Source organism: Diabrotica virgifera, chromosome 4, assembly GCF_917563875.1.
Source record: "Diabrotica virgifera virgifera chromosome 4, PGI_DIABVI_V3a".
Lineage (NCBI taxonomy): Eukaryota > Metazoa > Arthropoda > Insecta > Coleoptera > Chrysomelidae > Diabrotica > Diabrotica virgifera.
The window spans coordinates 250216978-250239412 of NC_065446.1; the positions used below are offsets into that span (position 1 = coordinate 250216978).

The 22435-nt window shown below is 34.6% G+C and overlaps 1 protein-coding gene and 1 long non-coding RNA gene across 2 annotated transcripts in view; one reads left to right on the forward strand and one right to left on the reverse strand.

Annotated features, from left to right (window-relative positions):
- Window positions 1-10910: 10910 nt before the first annotated feature.
- Window positions 10911-22435, reverse strand: part of LOC114326885 (kinetochore-associated protein 1) — a 120184-nt gene continuing 108659 nt past the window's right edge. The window contains exons 26-31 of the mRNA XM_050648845.1: window positions 21497-21884; window positions 18808-19033; window positions 17972-18136; window positions 15577-15705; window positions 11084-11158; window positions 10911-11027 (exon numbers count right to left, since the gene is read on the reverse strand). Coding sequence (XP_050504802.1) covers window positions 11001-11027; window positions 11084-11158; window positions 15577-15705; window positions 17972-18136; window positions 18808-19033; window positions 21497-21884 — 1010 coding nt within the window. The 3' untranslated portion in view covers window positions 10911-11000. The remainder of the gene's footprint in view (window positions 11028-11083; window positions 11159-15576; window positions 15706-17971; window positions 18137-18807; window positions 19034-21496; window positions 21885-22435) is intronic.
- LOC126883372 (uncharacterized) lies at window positions 12327-12845 on the forward strand. The gene is made up of 2 exons (XR_007697630.1): window positions 12327-12501; window positions 12712-12845. It is a non-coding gene; the product is annotated as an uncharacterized LOC126883372 (long non-coding RNA).

Genomic DNA, 22435 nt, shown 5'->3' on the forward strand with positions numbered 1-22435 from the left:
TCATGGTGAAGCACAAAAAATGATACAAGAATTAGAAAACGTATCTTCAACAATACGTCTAAAAATGAACCTCAGTAAGACCAAATTTATGACAAATTTAGTTCCCAGCGAACACCTAACCATCCAAAATCAAGTGATCGAATTGGTAGAAAAGTACATACAGTCGAAAAAATGAAAGAATACCCATGAACGAACATATAAAACACGCTGTATTTTCCTGTCACCGTGTCACAAGAAAATTGCCCAGCGCAAATACATGTAATAATAATTATTATATGTACTTGCGCTGGCTAATTTTTTGTGTGATACGGTGACAGGAAAATACAGCGTGTTTTATATGTTCGTTCATGGGTATTCTTTCATTTTTCCTACTGTATATCTCGACCATGAAATCAGAATAAACAACGATAATAATCAGACATGTGAATCTCAACGACGAATAACACTTGCTTGGGCGGCATATGGTTCACTAACGGCCGGTTTCACAAAGTAAAGTTAACTTGTGGTTAAGAGATAACCAGAGGTTCCCCATTATAATATATTGGGGTAACCTCTGGTTATCTCTTAACTTTACTTTGTGAAACCGGCAGTTAGACATATTTAAGAGCAACATCCCGATAGCTATGAAACGGAAGACATTTGACCAATGCGTTCTTCCTATTATGACATACGGAGCACAGAAACTCTCACGCTCACAAAAACAACAGCACTAAAAATGTGAGTGGCTCAAAGGCGCATCAAATGAAATTTGAGTGGCTCAAAATAAGGAACCAAGACCTAAGGAAAAGAACAGGTATCACTGATGTCGTCGAGCGTATAGCCAAGCTGAAATTGAATTGGGCAGGCCACCTAGCGAGACTAAAAGACTCAAGATGGACCAGAAGACTAATTGACTGGCGCCCAAGAGTAAGAGAAGAAAAACGCAGCAGAGGACGACCACCAACACGCTGGATCTTCTTCTTCAAGTGCCATCTCCGCGACGGGGGTCAGCAATCATCACAGCTATTCGGACTTTGACAGCTATTCTCTCAGGTTGCGCAGTCACGATATTCTGCGTCTCCCTATGCTTCTTTTTCCGTGAATCTTTCCTTGCATAATGAGTTGGAGCAAGTTGTATCTCTCTCCACGTGTAATTTGTGCAAAATATTCCAATTTTCTGGTTTTGATTGTATTTAAAACTTCCATTTCTTTATTCATCTTTCTGAGAACCTCTTTGTTTGTTACGTGTTCTGTCCATGATATTTTCAGAATTCTGGATAGACGAATACGCTGGATAGACTGTCCAAGATATGATAACAAACCGCACAGAACCGTGGAGAATGGCGAAAATGGAACAGACCTATGTCCAGCAGTGGACGGAAGAGGTTTCATGATGATGATGAAGTAATGTTTTCAGTTTTTTCTATTTCAGTCAGCGCCGGATTAACCATTATAGGGCCCGGGCATTTAATGGGGCCCACGTCCCGCTCAAATGCATTGACATTGAATTATTTAAGTAGTTATATAGGAAAAATATAAAATGTTAAATAAATCAAATAGGGATAACGGAGACAAAGGAAAAAGAGAATAGTTAATTTATGATTCCCAATCAAACTCAGTTTTTTATTTGTCTTCTGTCAAATAATCCAGGAAAATACAACCGACTTCAAGCCAACATTAAGCAGTTATCTCCAACGACATTTTATACATCATTCCCTCAATTTGGTAATCAATTTTGCAAGCAAATTTTGCTTAGGAGCTCTTAATTATTTTGGAATGGTTCAAGAACTATTCATTCTTAATCGTAAAATATTGCAAAACCTCCGGATTTTATGAATCTTTGGATTTTAAAGAAGAGCTTGGATTGACATGTAATTAGGCATACACATAGCTAACACGTCAAAGAAAAAAAAGTGAAATTGTGCCGATGTGTGCTTTTGCTCTTAGGTTGAGTCCACCCCTTATCGGGCTTGAAAAAATATACGGTCAAAATACGTACGGAAGTGGATAAACTGATTAATTTTAAGCAACTTTTGTTCTATAGTTTTTTCACCAAGTCAATACTTTTCGAGATACTTTCGAGTGAATATGTTCATTTTTCAAAAAAACTACGCTTTTAGAAAAAAATATTCTTAGCAAAAATATAGTTTATAAAAGGTGAAAATATGGTGTATGTGTGAAGTCTGTAGACCCAGTAGAAGCAGAGGTGTAGCTAATGAAAAGTAGGTTCTTAGTCTTCAAATTCCAAATCGAATATTTCAACTTGAAATAATAAAAAAATTAAGCACTTTTCAGGAAAAACTCATTTGTGTTTAAGAAAAGCTTTATTTTTGTTTTTAAAAAAGTTTCTAGCATCAAAAGTAAGCAATATACGCTCAAAATAAAGTTGATCCCTTTTTTTGGGTAAAAAAACTGGTGAAAATCGCCCTCTAATTAGCATCTCAAATGAAATTAATCGTTACCGCTTCACAAGTTACTTTAATTTTGTATTGTTTATATGCTCTGTAAGTTATATCGGTATAAAGTGCTTATTTATGAAAGGGCTGCAGTAGAAAAGACTTGAACAAGTTACTAATCACGAGTGTATGCAAATTTTAACAGCCATATTTTAACCAATTTTTATCTTACAACAAACACAAATCTAAAATATTCAAAAAAGGAAAACTTATATTTTTTTACTCTAAGATTTTTGGTACCACTAATAATTTTTAAGTCATTTTGAAAAAAAGACCTTTTTTTTTCAAAATTTCTAAAAAAATTGTTTTACTTTAAATTCGAATCTTTTGGTAAATAAGTAAAGTAAATTATAAGCGGTAATAATTATTTTCATGTGATATGCAAACTAGGGGGTGATTTTCAAGATTTTTTTGGCAAAAAAAGAGACCAACATTATTTGGAGCTTAACTTGCTTAATTTTGATACTGAAAAAAAAAGCAAAAATAAAGCTTTTTTAACACTTTAAAAAAATTTTGATGATTTTTCGTCGAAAAGTGCTTCATTTTTTGGTTATTTCACGTTGAAATATTCGATTTGCAATTTGACGAATAAGAATCTACTTTTTATAAGCTCCAGCACTATGTGCTATATTTTTCCTAAGAATATTTTTTCGATAAAATACGTCATTTTTGAGTTATTTGCGAAAAACCGTCTAAAAACATGTTTCTTTTGGGTTAAAAATGAACATATTCACTCGCAAACAACTCGAAAAGTATCAACTTAGTGAAAGAACTATATAGAACAAAATATACTTAGAATGGATCAGTTTATCCATTTCCGGACTTATTTTGAACGTATATTTTTCACCCCCGACAAGGGGTGAAACTCACCCCCACGGCAAAAAATAACTTTTCTTCTTTGACATGTTACCTACATATGTGTATGCCAAATTTTATGTCAAACCAAGCGGTTCTTCGATTCGGAGCAAAAACCGTGAGAAAATGGAAGGACAAGTTGTTGCGAAATGTCGGTTAACTAGTATACTAGATGGTCAGCTAGATTTGATGCTGCTACAGCAGTACAAATTTTATTTAGGAAAATGAATAAGTATCAAATAGCTCTTTTAACCATTATGTGGTCTAAAGTTTTAGAACGTTTTAGTGCTGCTAATAAACATTAGAAGATACAACTATAAATTTATCAAATTCAGTGATTTTACTTAAATCTTTAGCAAAAGTAATAGAAGTAAAAAATGAAAAATGATCTCCTTTATATTGTCGTAATCTATTTTTGTAGTAACTACTTCCCAAAACAACATAAATATCTGTAAATTTGTTTTAACTAAATGGTCGCTATAAAGGGGCCTACTTCTTATGGCCGCCTAGGGCCCCATGATGCCTTAAACCGTCACTGATTTCAGTACCATATACTATAATTATAGGTATAGTCATCTGCCGGTGTTATGCTGAGTACCATATATTTAGTCTTAAATTAAATTAAGTTTTAAGCCCTATTCTTTCTATTCTCCAATAACACTTTTAAGTAATAATAATTGTAGTTCTTCCGCAGAACTCGCAAGCAACGTAGTCCTTCCCATATCTCAAATATTAATTCCGTTGATCGTGATACCGACGTCGATTCTGGTAAGTGCTTTTTTGAAAATTTGCTCAAAGTCCATATTAAAAAGCAATGGTGACAAGATGCACCACTTTCTAACCCCATGGATAATTTCAATTCATTTACAAGTATCTAGGCTGACATTTAATAATTACACAAGAAGGAACTACTGTAACAGATGGTGGAGCTATCTCTAATTCTTTTGCTCGTTATTTTACAGAAATTGGAGAATCTTATGCTAAAAAAATAATACCACCGACATCTTATCTCCCTAAATATAATAACGTGATGCATTCTATGTATTTAAGACCGGTCTCGGAAAGCGAAATTGAGGGAATTATTAAAACACTTAAAACGAACAAATCACCCGGTATTGACAACATTAGAACAGAAACAATAAGAACTATAGATAAACAAATCACCAAACCGTTGATGGTTCTAATAAATTTAATATTTAAAACTGGTGAATGCCCAGACAAATTTAAAGAAACGGTAGTAATTCCTATACACAAGAAAGGAGATAAACTAAGTTTGTCAAATTACAGACCAATTTCATTAATTACTACTTTAACAAAAATCTTTGAAAAATGTCTTAAAAACAGATTAACATCTTTTCTTGACAAACACAACATATTATCGTCTTCTCAGTTTGGATTCCGTGAAGGTTTTTCAACAAACGACGCAATTATAGAACTCACCAATGAAATATATAATCGAATTGACAATAGCCAACCTACTGCTTGTGTGTTTCTAGATCTCGCAAAAGCTTTCGATACTGTAAGCCATCCAAAACTACTAGAGGCACTAGAAAATAGTGGAATACGCGGCACTGCTTATAATCTACTGAAATCTTACTTGGACAATAGAAAACAAATTGTTAGGATAAATAATATCAATAGTAAAAAACTTCACGTAAGATGCGGGGTGCCTCAAGGTACAGTATTAGGGCCACTATTATTCAATATCCACGTCAACGATTTATATAACCTTAATACTGAGGGAAAGATAATCAGTTTTGCCGATGACACTGCAATTTTATATAGCGCAGACAGTTGGGAACATTTAAGGGATAAAATTAAAGTAGATATGCACAAACTAATAAAATGGTTTAATTATAAAGGTTTAACAATTAATTATGAAAAAACCTTTTTTGTTCCGTTTTGCAGTTACAAAGTATCACTACCTCCTTATAGTGCTATAACAATTAAAAACACGAAAGGAAATATAATTATAAAATCAAGTAACAATATAAAATATCTTGGAGTAAAAATCGACTCTCATTTAAGATGGGATGCCCACATAGATCAAATAACAAAGTGTTTGAGAGCCTTGGTTCCAAAGTTCAAATTTCTCAAATCTAAAATAGATGTAAAATATTTAAAAATATTATATTATGCACTAGTTGAATCTAGAATTAGATATGGAATACTTGGGTGGGGCGGTGTACAAAAAACTTATTTAAAGAAAGTCGACATCTTACAAAAAAAAAATATTGAAAATAATAATTAACAAAAAAATGACATACCCGTCTCATTTATTATTCTGTGATACTAACGTAATGGATACGAGGCAACTTTATATGTATTCCCTGGTATTATACACATACAACCATAAACATATCCTTCATACATTACCTCATCACTATGAGACTCGCACTAAAACCAACCAACACGTACAATTGGGAAATATTAAAAAATCAATAGGACAGAGATCTGCCATGTATCTTGCTCCAAAAGTATTTAATCACTTGCCGAACATATACAAGATATATTTTAATACTCTTAATTCATTAAGTATGGTAAAATCTATATTCAAAAAGTATGTATTGAACCTTGATCGTAATATTGTACATAAGTTATTTGATTGACTTAACAAGTGAATGAAATTTAAAAAAAAATAAAAAAAAAATGATAAAAAAAATAATGTTTGCAATACAGTGGTTTGTTAAATTTACCCAGTTCCTTTATTTATAATATAAAAAAATAAAAGAAAATAAATAATTACATGTAAGATAATAGAATGTTTGTACCTTGGCATTTAGTATACACATACTATATTCAATAACTAAACATTGTCACACACTATCCCCGTGTTCGACCAATAGGTTTTAACGGGTAGTGAGCAAATGTTTCTTTATTTTCCAGGATTAACATGTAAAGTTAAAATGTAGAATGTAATAATGTAAAACGTAGAATATAAAGTTAAAATGTATGTATTTAATTCTTGTACTGTGAAATTAATAAACATTATTATTATTATTATTATTTGCTTGCTGATAATAGTAGAAATTTTGTATAACTCTTTGTCTTTGTCATCTATTCCTACTCGTCCAAAAATGTCCATAAGTTTTTCACGAACTTTATCAAATAATGCTTTCTGAGAGTCTATAAAGCATATGTAGAAAAAAAAGCAAATAAAGCATAAATAAAGCATATGTTTTCTACAAGATTATTACAAAAAAAAATGTATATCCCTAATGTCTCCATCAATTCTAGCATTAATTCGAAAAAAAATATTCTAAGATTTTTAAAGCGTCATAAGATTAATTTTCCTATAGTTGGAGCACTTTTAGAAATTCATTTTTTTTTAACCATAAGAAGTGATTTGTTCCCTTCATTTCCAAGTATTTTAAGTATTGCTGTTTTTATTTTATCTTGTCCTGTAGCTTTTCTGTTTTTTCCTATTTTTATTGCATTTTCTAATTCTTTCATTGTTATTGCGGGACCTCTAATACAATTTTGCATTTCTTTTACTTGTCGTTCATCGCTAAATAGGTAGATCTTAAATGTAATATTCCCATCTTTTTAGCTTATCGATAACGTTTATGATAAAGCTACATATTTTCTTCATCTGCAAGGTTGTATGAATTTTTATTTCGTATGCCAGCTGCTTCTTTTATCTTCTTGTATATGTTGGATACATCGTGATTCGTTTGCAGGTCTTCAATTTCCAGACATTTCTCTTGAAACTACGCCTCTTTTGCTGTTTGGTCACTTGATTTACTACGGCATTTCAGAAATTGTTTGTTCTTTCACTAGGATCTTGGCTAGTATTCTTCAATAATTGCCAACAGGGCTACTATTCTGTGGCATGCTCATATTTTCCATGAAATTGCACCATTTAAATCTTCGTTCGTTTGAAATCGTATCAAGTAATATTTCTCCAGCTCGGTGAGTAGCATCACTAAAAGGTTCTTCATCATATAGTTTTATACCGGTTGAGAAATGGAACAGTCTGGAGTTAGTTCTTAGACATAATGAGTCCTACGTCTCTGCGGAATGTTTCTTCTAGAAACAGTTTTCACGACGTTGCTTTAGTCATAGTTTTCTGCTGTTGGGTGAATTTTAGTAATGTTTTTGAGATCCGAGCGAATTTTTCCCAATTTGCTTCTTTGGCGTTTCTTGTGATGTTATTACAGCGCTCATAGTACACATGAGTGGTTTGTGTTGGATGTAAGGAAATGCGACTCTGATATATTTTTTTACACTGAGCTCTTTTCTTATTCTAACTACCGTATCCTCGAGACATTATATACTGACTCATCCATTTTAGAGCAAGTGGGACAGATTCTGCATTGCCTCTGTAGACAAGTGACTTGCCCTTATTGCGGCAGTGGCGAGCACAAGTCTACCGAGTGCAAAACCCAATCAAACCCGACCTGTCCAAATTGCAAGGGCAAACACCCTGCCTGGCACCCGAGTTGCCCCAAAAGGCAGGAACCAGCTTCCTGATATAAAGAATTAAAACCAATTGTTGCTGAGAGGAAGGTTCCTCCAGTAAACCTTACAGAAGATGCTAAGCTGGTGATGGAAATTATCACCGTGCTTTCGCTAAACGTCCTTCCTGACAGAAGGGGCACTATTGGCAAGTACGCATCCGATCTATGTACAACTTCTTTGGTCACCGCATGGTACCACATCCAAGGAACAACAGATTAGAAATAACTTTTGTTCCCGTCCACTAATCCTTAAAAGTCACATTCAACTGTGTATTGGGTACAGTCAACTGTCAGGGTATTGGTAGAAAGAGAGCGTTAATCAAACAACTTCTCTTTGACAACAATATACAAATCCTTTCCCTCACCGATACCCTGTCAAAAACTACGCCTAATTTTACAGGCTACTCTTCTTACCACCTTCCTAAAAGCCAGATCAGCCGTGGAAATGGCTTACTTATACACAACAGTATACCTACCTCGCCTCATATCCTTCCCCCCTCCCCCATATCCAATTCCCTGACCTGGATTTCCTGGCAGTTGACATCTATGTACAAAATAACATCAAAATTACGATAATCTCCTACTATAAACATCCTAATCTACCCCTTTCCGACCTGCTGTTAGAGTATTTTTCCACACTCAACTCAGCAGTGTTGATGGGCGATCTCAATAGCAGGCATACCCAATTCGGTGATACTTCAACAAATCCAGCAGGCAGAATGCTCACAAATCTACTTCTTGATCTGCCAATATCCAGAATCACCAACTCTGAAATCACGTTTTTTGGACCGGCTGGAATGTCCATTACCGACCATATCCTCTGTACAGATAATGTGCTGGGTATGTTCGATGATGAATGCTTCATAGCTGATTCAATAACCTCTGACCACCTTCCATTGTTAGTGAAAACTAACTTCACAGATCCCCCACAAATAAGACCTGTTATATATAGGGAAGATTATCGTAAAGGTAATTGGGAACTATTCCAAGACTACATCAATCATAACATTCCTCAGTTAGGTAATATGTCAACCACCAATGAAGTTGACACAGGAATCTCTCAAACTGATAGCATTCTACAGGAAGCCTCATCCTTAGCAATTCCAGTAACTCGATACAATCTATATACTCCAGCTCTACCTCCCAGAATAATCGCTTACATCAAAACAAAGCGACGACTTATCAGAGAGTATAAAAGATTTCGAGACCCCCTCATCAAGACAGAGTACAACCGACTCTCGACGTCCATCAGGTTGGAGGTCAACAGGCTGAAACAAGCTCAGTGGATGCATGTTACCTTCCGGCTGGACTACAGAGAAGGAAGTAAATTCTGGAACAAGTTCAAAATCCTAACTAAACAAAAATCAAAACCTCATTCACATCTCGTAGTCAATAACGTCATTCTTAACAATCCACTAGATAAAGCTGAGGCTTTCAAAAGCTCCCTCCAAGCAGCCTTCATCTCACCTGATAACCCAAATTTTAACGAGCAACACAGAGGCAATATCGAAATGAGAGTGAAAGAAATACTACTAACCCCCCCCCCCCCCAACACATGGCAGCCTACCCTCATCCGATGGTGGCTCCTGTGGAGAAGGAACCCGTCAGGCAGATGTGTAACATTGGTAAAAACACATCTCCTGGCCCAGCTGGTATGAACAGAAGATGCCTCAAAAAAACTCCCCGAGAGTATCACTCCCATTAATCCCCCATCCCATTACTCTAACTGAGTCAATCCTACTTTACGCCGACGATACTGCTTTGCTTACTACGGGTACTGCATATGGTATGCTGAGGCACCTCTATGTCTTCGATAGGGCCCAAACACAACTAAACAAGGCTGTTACATGGTGTAACAAATGGAGAGTCACCATCAACCCAACTAAAACCCAAATGATAGCCTTCAGACACCCTAAAAGTTCCAAGAACGAAAGGGCTAGAATAACCCTTCAAGGAGAGGCTCTTGAATTTTGTTCGTCGGTGGTCTACTTGGGGGTCCATTTTAGCAGGACACTCAACTGGAACATTGACATCCAACACACCTTAAACAAGGTAAGAAATAGAGCTAAACTCCTTGGAGCGCTACCTGGAAAGTTTGGAGGCACATCAAGCAAGACTCTCCTACACACCTACAAAACGTACATAAGGCCTATTATCGACTACAGAGCAGTTCTCTATGCCTCACTAAACCGACCACACAACAACAACATCCTCGGTTGCGAACGCAGAATACTCAGAAAGTGCCTCAGGAAGCACTGAAGATATCCGTCGGTATTGGTACACCGACTCGCAAAAATGCCCCCCATTCACGAGAGAATACGTTCTCTCAGCAACAAATACGTTTCGCGTAGGATTAATGGAAATAACCACATATCAAAATATGTTCTAACCACCCCTTGCAATCGGCAAGGTCACATACTTACCGGGATCCCCAAAGACAAAGTTCCATTCCCTCCGGCAAATCTTCTACAATTGGCTAGAAACGAACTACCTGATGAGTACTACGGAATTTTAGAACAAACTCCCCTAATATATCGCAGATAACCAAGCTGCATCCCCACACGCTCTGCACGATCCAACAACCGTTCCTCTATGGTGACAGATTTGGACCCTCCTTAACTGACTGGACGTTTTACTGGGCTACGGCAACTTCCCTCCTTCAACTCTATAGCTTCTGTGCTAAAACCACCTCCTGAACTCCTGCTCCACTGGCAATTTTGCTCCTCCACTCTTCACCTAACAGTCGCAACAAGCTTACTCTTATCGTCCCTATACTCCTGAAAAGGAGGTTCCTTCACCCTGAAGAGGCACAAGCCTAAACGGGGTATAAATAACGCGTTTCCATTCCATTGCCTCTGTAATTCCGACACCATTCTGCAACTTAGCTTCGATGCACCTTCTGTAAGCTTAGTTAGAGCTTAAAAAAAACGAAATAAATCGGAAATGGAGTCCAATATATCATAGAACCAAAGAAACAGACAAGAACAACCAACAAATGAACTAAAAGCATTCTAAAAAGAACGTGAAACCAATTACAAACAATCCACAATAAATAAAATTTGAAAAGATCGGGGAAAAGCTATGTCCATCAATGGAAGCGAATGGTTGAGTGGAAATAATGATGCACATTAGGTTAGGCATTTAAAATAAACGATTCACAAAATATATTATTAACTTTATTATAAAAATACAAAATAACAAATTGTTAAAAAAATAATTAACATAAGTAACTTCTTTATTAAACTTAGCATTAATCAGTCGATTCTACATGTTTCAGCTGAAAAAAAAAGTTTATTAAACGAAATGTAAAATCAATGCACCAAAAATACTCACACTTCTAACTCCCCATAGTCCCTTCTTCTTTAATTTTTCCAATGCAGAACTTTTTAAAGGATTCTTAAAAATATCCTAAAACAAAAAATAACTAAAAATCACGCATTTATTTGAAAAAAAAAATACTGGTCTAATTACTGATACAAGCATCGATGTAATAATAATAAACTAGATGTAGAACCGAAGAAAACAAAGTGAAAGCGATTTTTTAAAGTTTAGTACGAATGTTGGCCTCTAGACTCTAGATGAACCAAATAAGGGAACAAAAATGTAAACAATGTTTAAAATTTCACTTGTTTCCGTGATAATTATATGGAATTTTGTAGTAAGTAGTAAGAGAGTAGTAAGATAATCTCATAGCCAAGAAATAATCATTTTTACGTATACGATGTATTTTTCAATCATAATTAGATAATACATAGTTTTTATCTGACTGATATTAGATAATCAAGTAATTGAACACGTGGAGACGTACAGTTATTTAGGAACAACATTTAATTTAAGTTGGGATCAAGCAAAGGAAATACGTATTAGAATAGAAAAAGCAAGAACGTCGTTCACTAGCATGAAACAAATTTTAATCTGATCCTACCTCTCAAAATCCGACTTTTCAAATGTTATGTATTTCTGGTTTTGTAATATGGAATGGATGTGTGGACAATGACAGCAACAATAATGAAGAAAGTAGAGGCCTTCGAAACGTGGGCTTACCAACGTATCCCAGATAGCATGTAAACTTGTGGCAAGTTTGATTCTTCTTTGATTTTAAATTGCTGCGTCAAATATGACGAGGCAAGTTTGTGTCAAGTTTGCTGCAATATTGTTATGACAAAGATGATGATTCAAGTTTGTAGCAACTTTGCTGCAAGCGTACAGTTGCAAAGCCATGTCACACGTGCCATCTATTACACGTTACGGTCGGTTCGGTTCGGTTTCGTTCGTTACCCTGACTGATGTCATGCCCACGAAAACGAGAGTGTTGCCACCTGTGGTAAATTTCCCTTTCTACGAGAATTTTCAACATAAAAGGGAAAAAGTTAACTTATAAGGGAATCTTTGCTACAGTCCAAATTGTAAAATATTTATAAAAATCAAAATATTTAAAAATAATTCAACATATTTTCACAGATTTTTTAAATAGGAGCATAGGAGGGAATTTTATCATAAAAGTGGGAATTTTTAAGGTACGTTGAGGGAAAAAGCTTACTCGACAGCTGGCAACACGGGAAAAGTAACCCTGCCATCCTGCCAAGAAGCGGTGATAATTTGTGGTTAGGTATATCCTATCCTATAATGATATTTTTCTTTGATTTTTTTACAACATTTACCGTACAATTCTCCGAGACTATTACTTTAATTACTAAGCTGAAGCTTGTTTTCTTCAGTTTTTCATAGACCCACCTGCTTGTGGTGATTAGGTAAGTTTTTTTATGTCTTTCGTTCGTAGCTTCTAAACTGTATTTACATACATACTATCCAAAATAAACATATTATAATTATTATTTATAAACAACTTTTAGGTTTTATTGTAAAATTGTTACTTTAACATGTTTTTGTCTCTTTTAATAGCAAATATTAATTCTGTTCACACAGCAAGACTTTATAACAATTTCTTTTATTTGTTTCAGAGCTGAGACAAAGACAAAACTGAGCATCGGAATCTGAAGCTAGCGGGTTTAATGTAAGTTCCAATAAATAATTTTAGACAATAGATTGTATTTTAGTTGAGTGATTACTGAATAAATAGTTATATAAAATGGTATTGTATTTTTTATTCACATTGTTTTATTCAAATTGTGGCTAGTATGTCAAAACAAACCTTAAGTAAGTTTGTATCAAGTTTGAAAAAACAAACTTCATGCAACAAAACAAAAACAAACCTTCAGCAAGTTTATTATATCAAGTTTGTATCAAGTTTGAAAAAACAAACTTCATGCAAGTTTGTCACACACCAACTAGCAAGTTTGATTTAAACTTGCTGCAAGCTTGCAAAATTGCCATGGCAAACCTGCAGCAAGCTTTCATGTTTGATGTATCAAACTTGTTGCAAGCTTGAAACAAGTTTATATTGCTATCTGGGATATTACGTATATCCTGGACGGAGCACGTGACCAATGAGGAGGTACCACGCCGGATAGGTACGGAGAGAGAGGTCGGAATAACCATAAAGAAAAGTACTTTGGTCTCGTTATGAGGCACAGTAAATATAGAGTATTTTGATTTCAGCTAATTATCCAAGGGAAAATAGATAGCGGTTGTTCAGATGGCTTAGTGAGCTGAGGCGCTTGATCGGCAAGGCCGATGCCGCACTGCAGGAAGTTTGGTAGGATGGTACCTTTGGTAGATACCTGCCTGGCGACCATCCAGCTACTTATACCACGAATAATACAACGACGGTACCCGCAGTGGCCTCCCACTACCATCTAACCATCCGGTGGTCCGCCAGGCGTCTATCCACCAATATCAGTCGTGTTTGATAATCCATCCGGGTAGCCTCGCTATGGAGGAAAGTGTAGTAAGTGCTGTGTATAAAAGAAGGGCAGTTTGGGACCCAGTAGACCCACTATGTGACGAAATATGGCTTAAAATATCTGTTTTATTTATTCTTTGCAGTTGCATTAAACAAAATCCAATATTCAAGTCAGGTGAATTTAAAAAGCAATTTTTGCCGTAAGTCGATTTTTCTCCACTTTCTGAAAAGTTTAGTGAGTGAGTTTTACCTCTAATATGACGATATGCTAAAAAACAAACCAAATGTAACGTAACAAATGAAACAAACGATTCCTCAGCAGTCAGTTGGATACTGACTTCTGACTTCATTTCACTCTTTTACTGCGTCCAGGATGCAGCGACCCTCCACCATCCACCTTTAAAATCCACCCTCCAAGCCACCATCTAGCATCCTGCAGTGCGGCATCGGCTTTTTACGATCGAGGTTCCATCGCCGGCCCGGACATTAAAAAATAAAAAGTCCAACGTCGTAGTATAAAATTCTATAGAATCTAGGACTTGGTTTCGAATAAGCAAGGTGTCTGATCGGCCTATGGAGAAGCGGTACGGCAAGGTATAAGCACTTGCGGCTTGGTGATACTCCTCCATAGATCCCTACCGGAAGGGTCTTGACATATAAAATAGATAGCACAAGGGGTCCAGGTAGGAGGGGACACTCGTGGCTCCAAAACTTGCGGCAATGGTTCGGATTGTCATCTGCCGAACCATTTAGATCTGCCTAAACAAAGTCAGAATAGCCATATTAATTGCCAACGTTCAAAACGGACAAGGCACGTGGAGGAGAAAAATAGTTTTTGTAAAATAATATTGGTTAATCTTGGGGTTTGTACTTCGTGGTATTTATTTACATTTAATATGAATTCTTAGCTTTTCAACCTAGCCCTAGAGACGTCTTCAAAACTACAAATTGGTCATGCTATGGCATTAACATGTTGACGGACAGAACGTCTGTAGACGTCTAATTTCCATTGATTTAATGTGACACAACGTCTATAGACGTTGCATTTTTCCCTATTCTACTTTGCAAAATACATATAGTGTCACAACACTTTCTTATACATTTGACGCACTGTCCGTCAACGTGTTAACGTTAATGGCAACAAGCTAAACCACCTCATATTCGCTGACGACATTGTGATTGATTATAGCGAGCTCATTCGAGGAACTACAAGTTATGATGGAGGAACTCGAAAGTAGCTCCCAATACGTCGGCCTAAAAATAAATATGAGAAAAACAAAAAGAATGACAAACACAGATGACCTCAGACGTATAACTATAAATGACAGTGAGATAGAAAAAGTCCAGGAATATATCTACCTAGGCCAAATCCTGAAACTTGACAAAGAGAACCAGAGTGCGGAAATCACTAGGAGAGCAAGACTAGCATGGCCAGGATTTGGAAAACTTAGTCGGATACTTAAGAACCGCAAAATACTCCAATACCCGAGGAGCAAACTGTTCAAAAAGTGCATCCTTCCTATCATGACATAATATGGATGTCAAACCTGGACCCTAACCAAGGCAAATATGAATAAACTAACCACAACAGAAAGAGTTATGAAAATAGCAATGTTAGGTATACGACTGTCAGATAAAAAGAGGAACGACTGGGTAAGATTAAAAACAAAAGTCGAGGACATGTTCTAATTCGGTATTGGTTGCTATTAGGGTCGTGATAAGGTCCAAAGATTCTTCTGAGGATTTTTCTCTCAAAACATCTAAGTTTTCTTTCAATTGCTTTGGTCAGAGTCCACGTCTGACACCCATACATGAGCACCGATCTAATCACTGTTTTATATATTCTGATCTTTGATGCTCGTGTCAAGCTGTTGGTGGTTCACATATATTGGAAGAGGTAAATTTTTGTTCCTTGATATTTTCATAACTTTGGTTTTCGTAGTATTGATCTACATCCCCATTTTTTCTCAACTCTCAGTAACCCTATTTGAGATATATAATTTAAAACTTTCACTTTACTTACTATTTCTAGTTCTGCCTGTTTATCCTTGGACATGTACTGAAGCAATAGAGCAGCAAATTCAGGTTTGCCCAAATCAACACAAGTGTGAATAATTTTATCGAAATTTAAGGAAAATGATACTGGACAAGACTAAAAAAGAAAAATTGCATTAAAAACAAACTAACATTGTTCTGAAGTTATTTTCTTGTGGCATCTTAATACAATTAACTATTTTTATTGGCAATATGCAACAATTATACTTTAAAATAAGTTTTACCACAGTTTAATGCTAAAGAATCAGTTAATTTACTCTCGACGGTTCCAATTTTGCAATCCACTCCCGAGACAAAATTTTGAATGCGCGATGACAACGACCAATCACGGCAAACGTAGGATGCCGTTAGCTGTCATTCATCCTGCTCGAAGGACCAACATTTTTGATGCGCCGTCACCAAAATGGAACATAGAAAACAAAGGATTTTAGCGGAGTGGCCCTGCTGATTATTTAGGATTTTGTTTGTGTGAATTTGATCGCCTTGGCTGAGCCAATTAGCCAGACAATTTATTTTAAAAACAAACATTTTTTTTCAATCAGAGGAATTTTTTCTAAATATATGTACATAACAAACTAATACTACTATCTAAAAATACACTGTTTTGGATGTAAATATTTTTTTGTATATATTTATTTTTTTTTGTATTTTTTTTATTCTTTTTTTAATTGTTTCTTTTACTACGCTAAGACATAAACCCGATTCAACATCTCGGAGGTTTACATCTTAGTCTTTTCTTTTTTTTTCCTTTTTTGTTCTCTTTTTTTTGGTTTTTTTTTTCTTTTTTTTTTGTTTTTTTCTCTATTTTTTTCTTTTTTTTTTTCTTGATCTTTTTTTCAATTATAATATACAATAATTACTTAAATCTACAGGGTTAAAAATTAACAACAAAACAAACATGTTTGTTTTTTTTAACAAACATGCCTGTTTTGTTTTAACAAAATTACTTAAATACAGGGTTAATTATATTGCTACAATTTATATTTACAGTTTTTGATATGTTCGTAAATTGTATTTATATTTACATTTTTGATATGTATTAATATCTTGAGAAAAAATCAATTGTTCAGGTAGACGGGAAGTGGAATTTTTAAAATATTAAGATTATCATAAAATTTGTTTATATGCACTGATTGATGGGAACATTCGAGGAGAATATGTAGTAGATCACCTTCTTTTCCACACTCACAGTTAGGTGACTCTGTGATACCCAAACTGAACATATGGAGGGGGGTAAGAGCGTGATTACATCTCAATCTATTTATAACTCTTATGAAATGGCGATTTGATACAGAATGAAACCATCTTTTTATGGGAATTTCAGGCTCCATTTATTTGTAATTACTTCCAGTTCTCGTGTTTCGATAATACGTTTGCCAGTTTTCTTTTTGATGTCGTTTACTAATAATATCAATATCCGAAATGGGTAATAAGTTCAAGGGAGGTTCTTCGCCTATTTCTAGGGTGGGATTTTTCTAGATTGTCTACTATTTCGTTACCCCTAATGCCCGCGTGTCCCTTTATCAATGATATAATGTTTTTTCCTAAATTTGCAATTTTATTATAAAGAGTCATAATTTCCAGTTCTATATGATTTAGTTGTTGGGACTTATGTACGTAAGTTAGTCTGTCAACGACACTCTTACTGTCTGTAAATATTATGCAGCTATAGGGTTCGTTACTATATTATATGCGTCTTAAAGCAAAAAGTATCGCTATCATTTCAGCAGTGTATATCGATGATTCACATGGCAATTTGAGTAATTTTTTAAATCCACTTTGAATATTTATTATTGCACATCCTACTTTGTTTTGTACTTTGGATCCATATGTATAGTAAAACTGATAATGTGGCCATTTATGAAGTATAAATTATTGAAAAACGGCTGGATTTAAATTAATATCCATAAAAAAAGTATTAATTTGTTTTGAGAAAAGATCTTCTAATACATGGGAATATATAGGTGAAACTTGATTTTCATAAGTATAGAAAGTACTTCGGTATTGAGATATTTTCAAGTAACTATCTACAAGAAGTGAACATTTTTTTCTTTGTCCAATATTTAGGATTATACTGTGGTTTTACTTCAAAACTCGTTCTCAAAATACAAAACATTAATAAAGTAAAACAAATTTTGCTTTTATTGACTGGTACAAAAATTATTCTAATAATTTAATTTTTTGACTCATTCATATTGACAATTCAGACATATATTATACATTTTAAAGCAGATGATTTTAAAATGATATTGTCAATATTTTTAAGTTTGTTCCAGTTTTTGGACCACATTCAAACTTAAATATTACCTTTTTATTTAGATTTTTGAAGTATATTATTAGAAACTATTATACTTTAAACTTACCTGAATAATTAAAAAGTTGTTCACTAAAACTGTTTCCAAGTTTTCATCTGATATATTTGATATTTTGTGAAATGATTTATCTATAATCGCCTGCCAGGCATGAATATATAACTTTTTGTCACGTTTGTTTTTAAGGTACTCCACATATATTTTCAGCTCGTCTATCTAAAAGGAATTAAAATATTGTAATAAAGTTGTACTGTAAAAAACACAATACTCCCAAAAGCTGAGACACTTAGAGTGTTCTTTGAATAAAAACTGGGACCGCAAAACAAATAAGATATCCAATCGAAAAATCAAGCGGCGTAACGTCTCCCACCAACTCATAGAAAGGATCAAACACAAGAGATTAAAGAATAGCAGTATAGAAATAGCAAGGGCAAGATTTGTGGGAATGAAACATCTCTTGTAGAGACCTAAAGAATGGATATATGGATAAGGTTGTTGCGCTGCTACGATTTTACAACTTTGCTCTACGGGTCTGAGGTCTGGACATTAAAGCAAGAAGTGATTAAGAAATTGGAAGCTTTTGAGCGTTGGTGTTATCAAATAATGCTACGAATGTCACGAAACTTGAATGTTTCGGTCATATAATAAGAGCTTCTCGATATAGTCTGCTGCGGTTGATTATGGGGGGGGGGGCAAAATAAAAGATAAAAGAGATGTTGGAAGAAGACGAGCTCCTGATTACGAAATCTAAGGGAATGACTTAGTCTGAGCTCTAACTAACTATTTAGAGCTGCTGTAAGTAAAATGAGAATTGCCATGTTGATATCCAACCTGCGATAGAAGATGGAACTTTAAGAAGAAGCGTTGGACGTAAGAAGTATACTCACCATTTCCAGTTTGATGGAACTCTTGACAATATAGTCCCAATATAAATTTTCTTCCAACAGATAGGTAATACACAGTGCTCCCATACACTTGATAGCTAGTGGTTTTCCAATGTTTGAAAGTTTTTTTAATAACTCCTTTTTGTTATATTGTTGTAAAGTTTCCACACTTAAAAATATTCCCAACGATTCCAAGTCACTCAATAGAGTGAGCTTATCTATGTAGTTTCTAAAAAAGAAACATAAAGTAGTATAAAATAGTCCAACAATTTATTGGGGAGGGTGATTCATTGGTCCCGTTCTCACATATGGATCAGAGGCATGGACGCTAACTAAAACAGATGAATCCGCTGTATCGATTTTTGAAAGAAAGGTGCTACGCAAGATATTCGGAGCGGTCTGTGAGAACGGAATATGGAGGCGTAGATATAAATTTGAACTGCAGAATATCTACAAGCATACATTTGATGGAAAAGATATCACTGTAATTAAGCGAAAACGCCTGCGGTGGGCAGGACATGTAACCCGGGCCCCTGAATCAAACATGATAAAAAAGATTCTAACAGCTCAACCCGTGGGAATGAGAAGACGGGGTAGACCAAAGTTGAGGTGGATGGACGGGCGACGGGGTAACATAAGATGCCGAGAAGATCGGAGTCGGCAACTGGAAAATGCAAGCAAGGGACAGAACAGAATGGCGTAGAACGCTTGAGAAGGTCGATGCCCTCTAAGGGCTGTAGCACCAAGATGATGATGATGATGATTCATTGGTAGAAATTTATTTTAAAACTGTCAACTGTTGGTAAATTCCACAATTCCAGCGGTGTCGTTACTTCATTACTGTTTTTTAATTGAATTATTTTACTTTCTATATTATTATTTTGAAGATACAAAATCAACAAAGAAAATATTACGATGGAAGTCAATAGGAACACAAAAAAAGGAACATCCCCAATGAGATGATTGGACGATGTGGAAGCCGACCTGAAAACTATGATTGTAAGAGCGAGGCCCCATTAGTCCGTTGCGTTGCAACGTCGCAACGGAACAACGCATTGTATGCCACATCTGCCTTGCGATAACACTGCCACGTCCCGATACGTTGTTCCGTTGCGACGTCGCAACGCAACGTGTAGCGTTTAAAAATCAGTATGTTTTTTAAATCTACAATTATCTCTTGTATTTTGTGTTGGTAATATCATTTATTTGAATTTTTTTTAATTTGTTTAATATTGTTGAAGTTTTTGATTGCACCCTGTATACATTTCTTGGGTATTTCTAAGCAAAAAATGTTCTTACAGGTTATTTCGTAGGATGCATAGTTTTCGAGATAAACGCGGTGGAACATTCAAAAATCGAAAAATTGCAATTTTTGAACGAGAATATCTTTTGATTAAAAAATAAAATAGCAATTCTGCTGATAGCATTTGAAAGTTTAAGTCAAATTATACCGGTTTTAATTATTTGCATTGCTAAAAATTAATTTCTTTATTATTAAACAAAGCTATTTGTTTATAGACCAAAAAATTGTTTATAATTTTAAAACATTGCTGAGGCTCCTTAAATAATCCGATTTTAATTCTGTAAAGTGTATTAGATAGGTAGAGTAGAGCACCTCTTTATATGTAAAAAAATTAGCCAACTTCTAAATGGTCTACTTTTTGTTCAGATAGATTTTAAAAAATTTGAACTTTTTTAAAAACATTTAGATTGCAAATTTATTATGCAAAATCAATTAGGTCGATTTTAATGAAATTTGGTAGACCGTTTAAGGAAGTTATAAGAATTTTCTAAGCGAACTAAGGTTCTAAGTGCCACTAAAGTGGTTAAGAAACATTGAATAACAACAGGCGTATTTTGCCCCCTTATTTTGTATTTATTGCTATATCGCAGAAAAGGTGATACCTTAAGACATTTTGGACCAGTCGTATATCATACAAAATGCAATTATCTTTATTTTATTTCTCTACGACTTTGTTTCAAAACGAATCGTTTTAAAGTTATAAGCAAAGAAAGCAGAAAAAAATCGATGTTTTTCGAAATTTTTAGATATTTTAATTTTTTTTTATTAATGTTCCGGGCATATTTGAGAAGGAGCATAAGTCAATTATTATTACTGAAGGTGTCACCTAACTTTATCTGCAAAAGTCCGAATGCCACCTCTCACATCCAAAAATAGACGTTTTTTTAAAGAATAGTCCTGGTCTACTACATAAAGAATTGTAAATACACTAATATTTGATAATATACTTATAACTGATAGTACTGGTGGAACGGTTAAAAGTAGAGACATGTAAGAATTACTTGAACAGTTCTAATTTACTTGAACAGTTTCTTAATATGAAATTTTGACACTACTGACATTTATGAAATGTTGACATTATTGGCATTTAAAATTTATTGGTTAATTACGTTATATCGGCGATTTTTTGGATTTTCTGAGCTATCCCCTTAATCTTTAGATTTTTAGTCTGCATTTATTTAAATAAAAAACACTCGTTTTTAGAACTCTTTACATACGTATTAGTATAATATAATATTTATGGATTACTATCGAAGGCCGACATGATCAACCAAAAAAGAAACTAGAAAACTGGTGATTTTTCTAGTGACATTATTGTTTGGGTGTGAATTTGTCTTTTGAGTTTACTTCTCCTAGTTTAAAAACAGGGTATAGTGGCCTAATACTTACAAAAATTCGTTATATGACAACTTGGTCAACGTAACTATAGTCTCTTCATCGGCGATTGCGCAAAAACATTTTAACGCTTTTGCCTTAAACGAAAACTTGTTCTGTTTGCCTTCTTCATCCTCGTCTTCTTCGTTTATTCCGACTCCAAGAAGATAAGACTGCCAGTCCTTTGGATTGCCGCTCGAACATATATAAATGGCTCTTTTTAAATTGTCTTCATCGTTGTTAATTTTTGGTGCGGATGACATGTTCGGCATGAAACAAGAATAAGTCTCCGTGTCTAATTCCAAATAAGAACTGTTCAACCAGCGGTGCAAGAGGTCCTTGCGGATTTCTTGAACATCCAAATTAAATAGCTCACATAAAGAATCCACCGCATTATTTATATCTAAAAAAATAAATCATGTTAAAATCGCTTACATCTTCCAATCAACCAAGATGATATAACAAATGCTAAGATCGGCAAAGTATTTAAGAGTGTACGTACAATATCTTAACTAAATATTCAGATAATTCTAAAATCCTTTTAAAATACGAAATACTTTATTTCGATATTGTTTAATTATATAGAATGTTCAATAACAAACAGACAATCGATGGGTACCATGAAGGTTGGGCACACGCATTTTGATAACACGGTGACTTTTGCTGGATAAGCAGTAAATATATAATATTATATTATATCATATACAGGGTGATTGATTAGTGGGATAAAGCTCAATAGATCCGCTATAGTAATAGATAGCAATAAAAGTTAATAACAAAAATTGTAGCCAACTTTGAGCTTTACATTTTAAAATTAATTAGAATGTTACAGGGTGTTCGATAACATTGTGGCAGACCAAACTTATGTTTTTTTTAAATGGAACACCCTATATTTTATCTTACATTCGAAATTTTCTTAACTTCCCCATTACAAAAATATAAAGGTCTGTTATG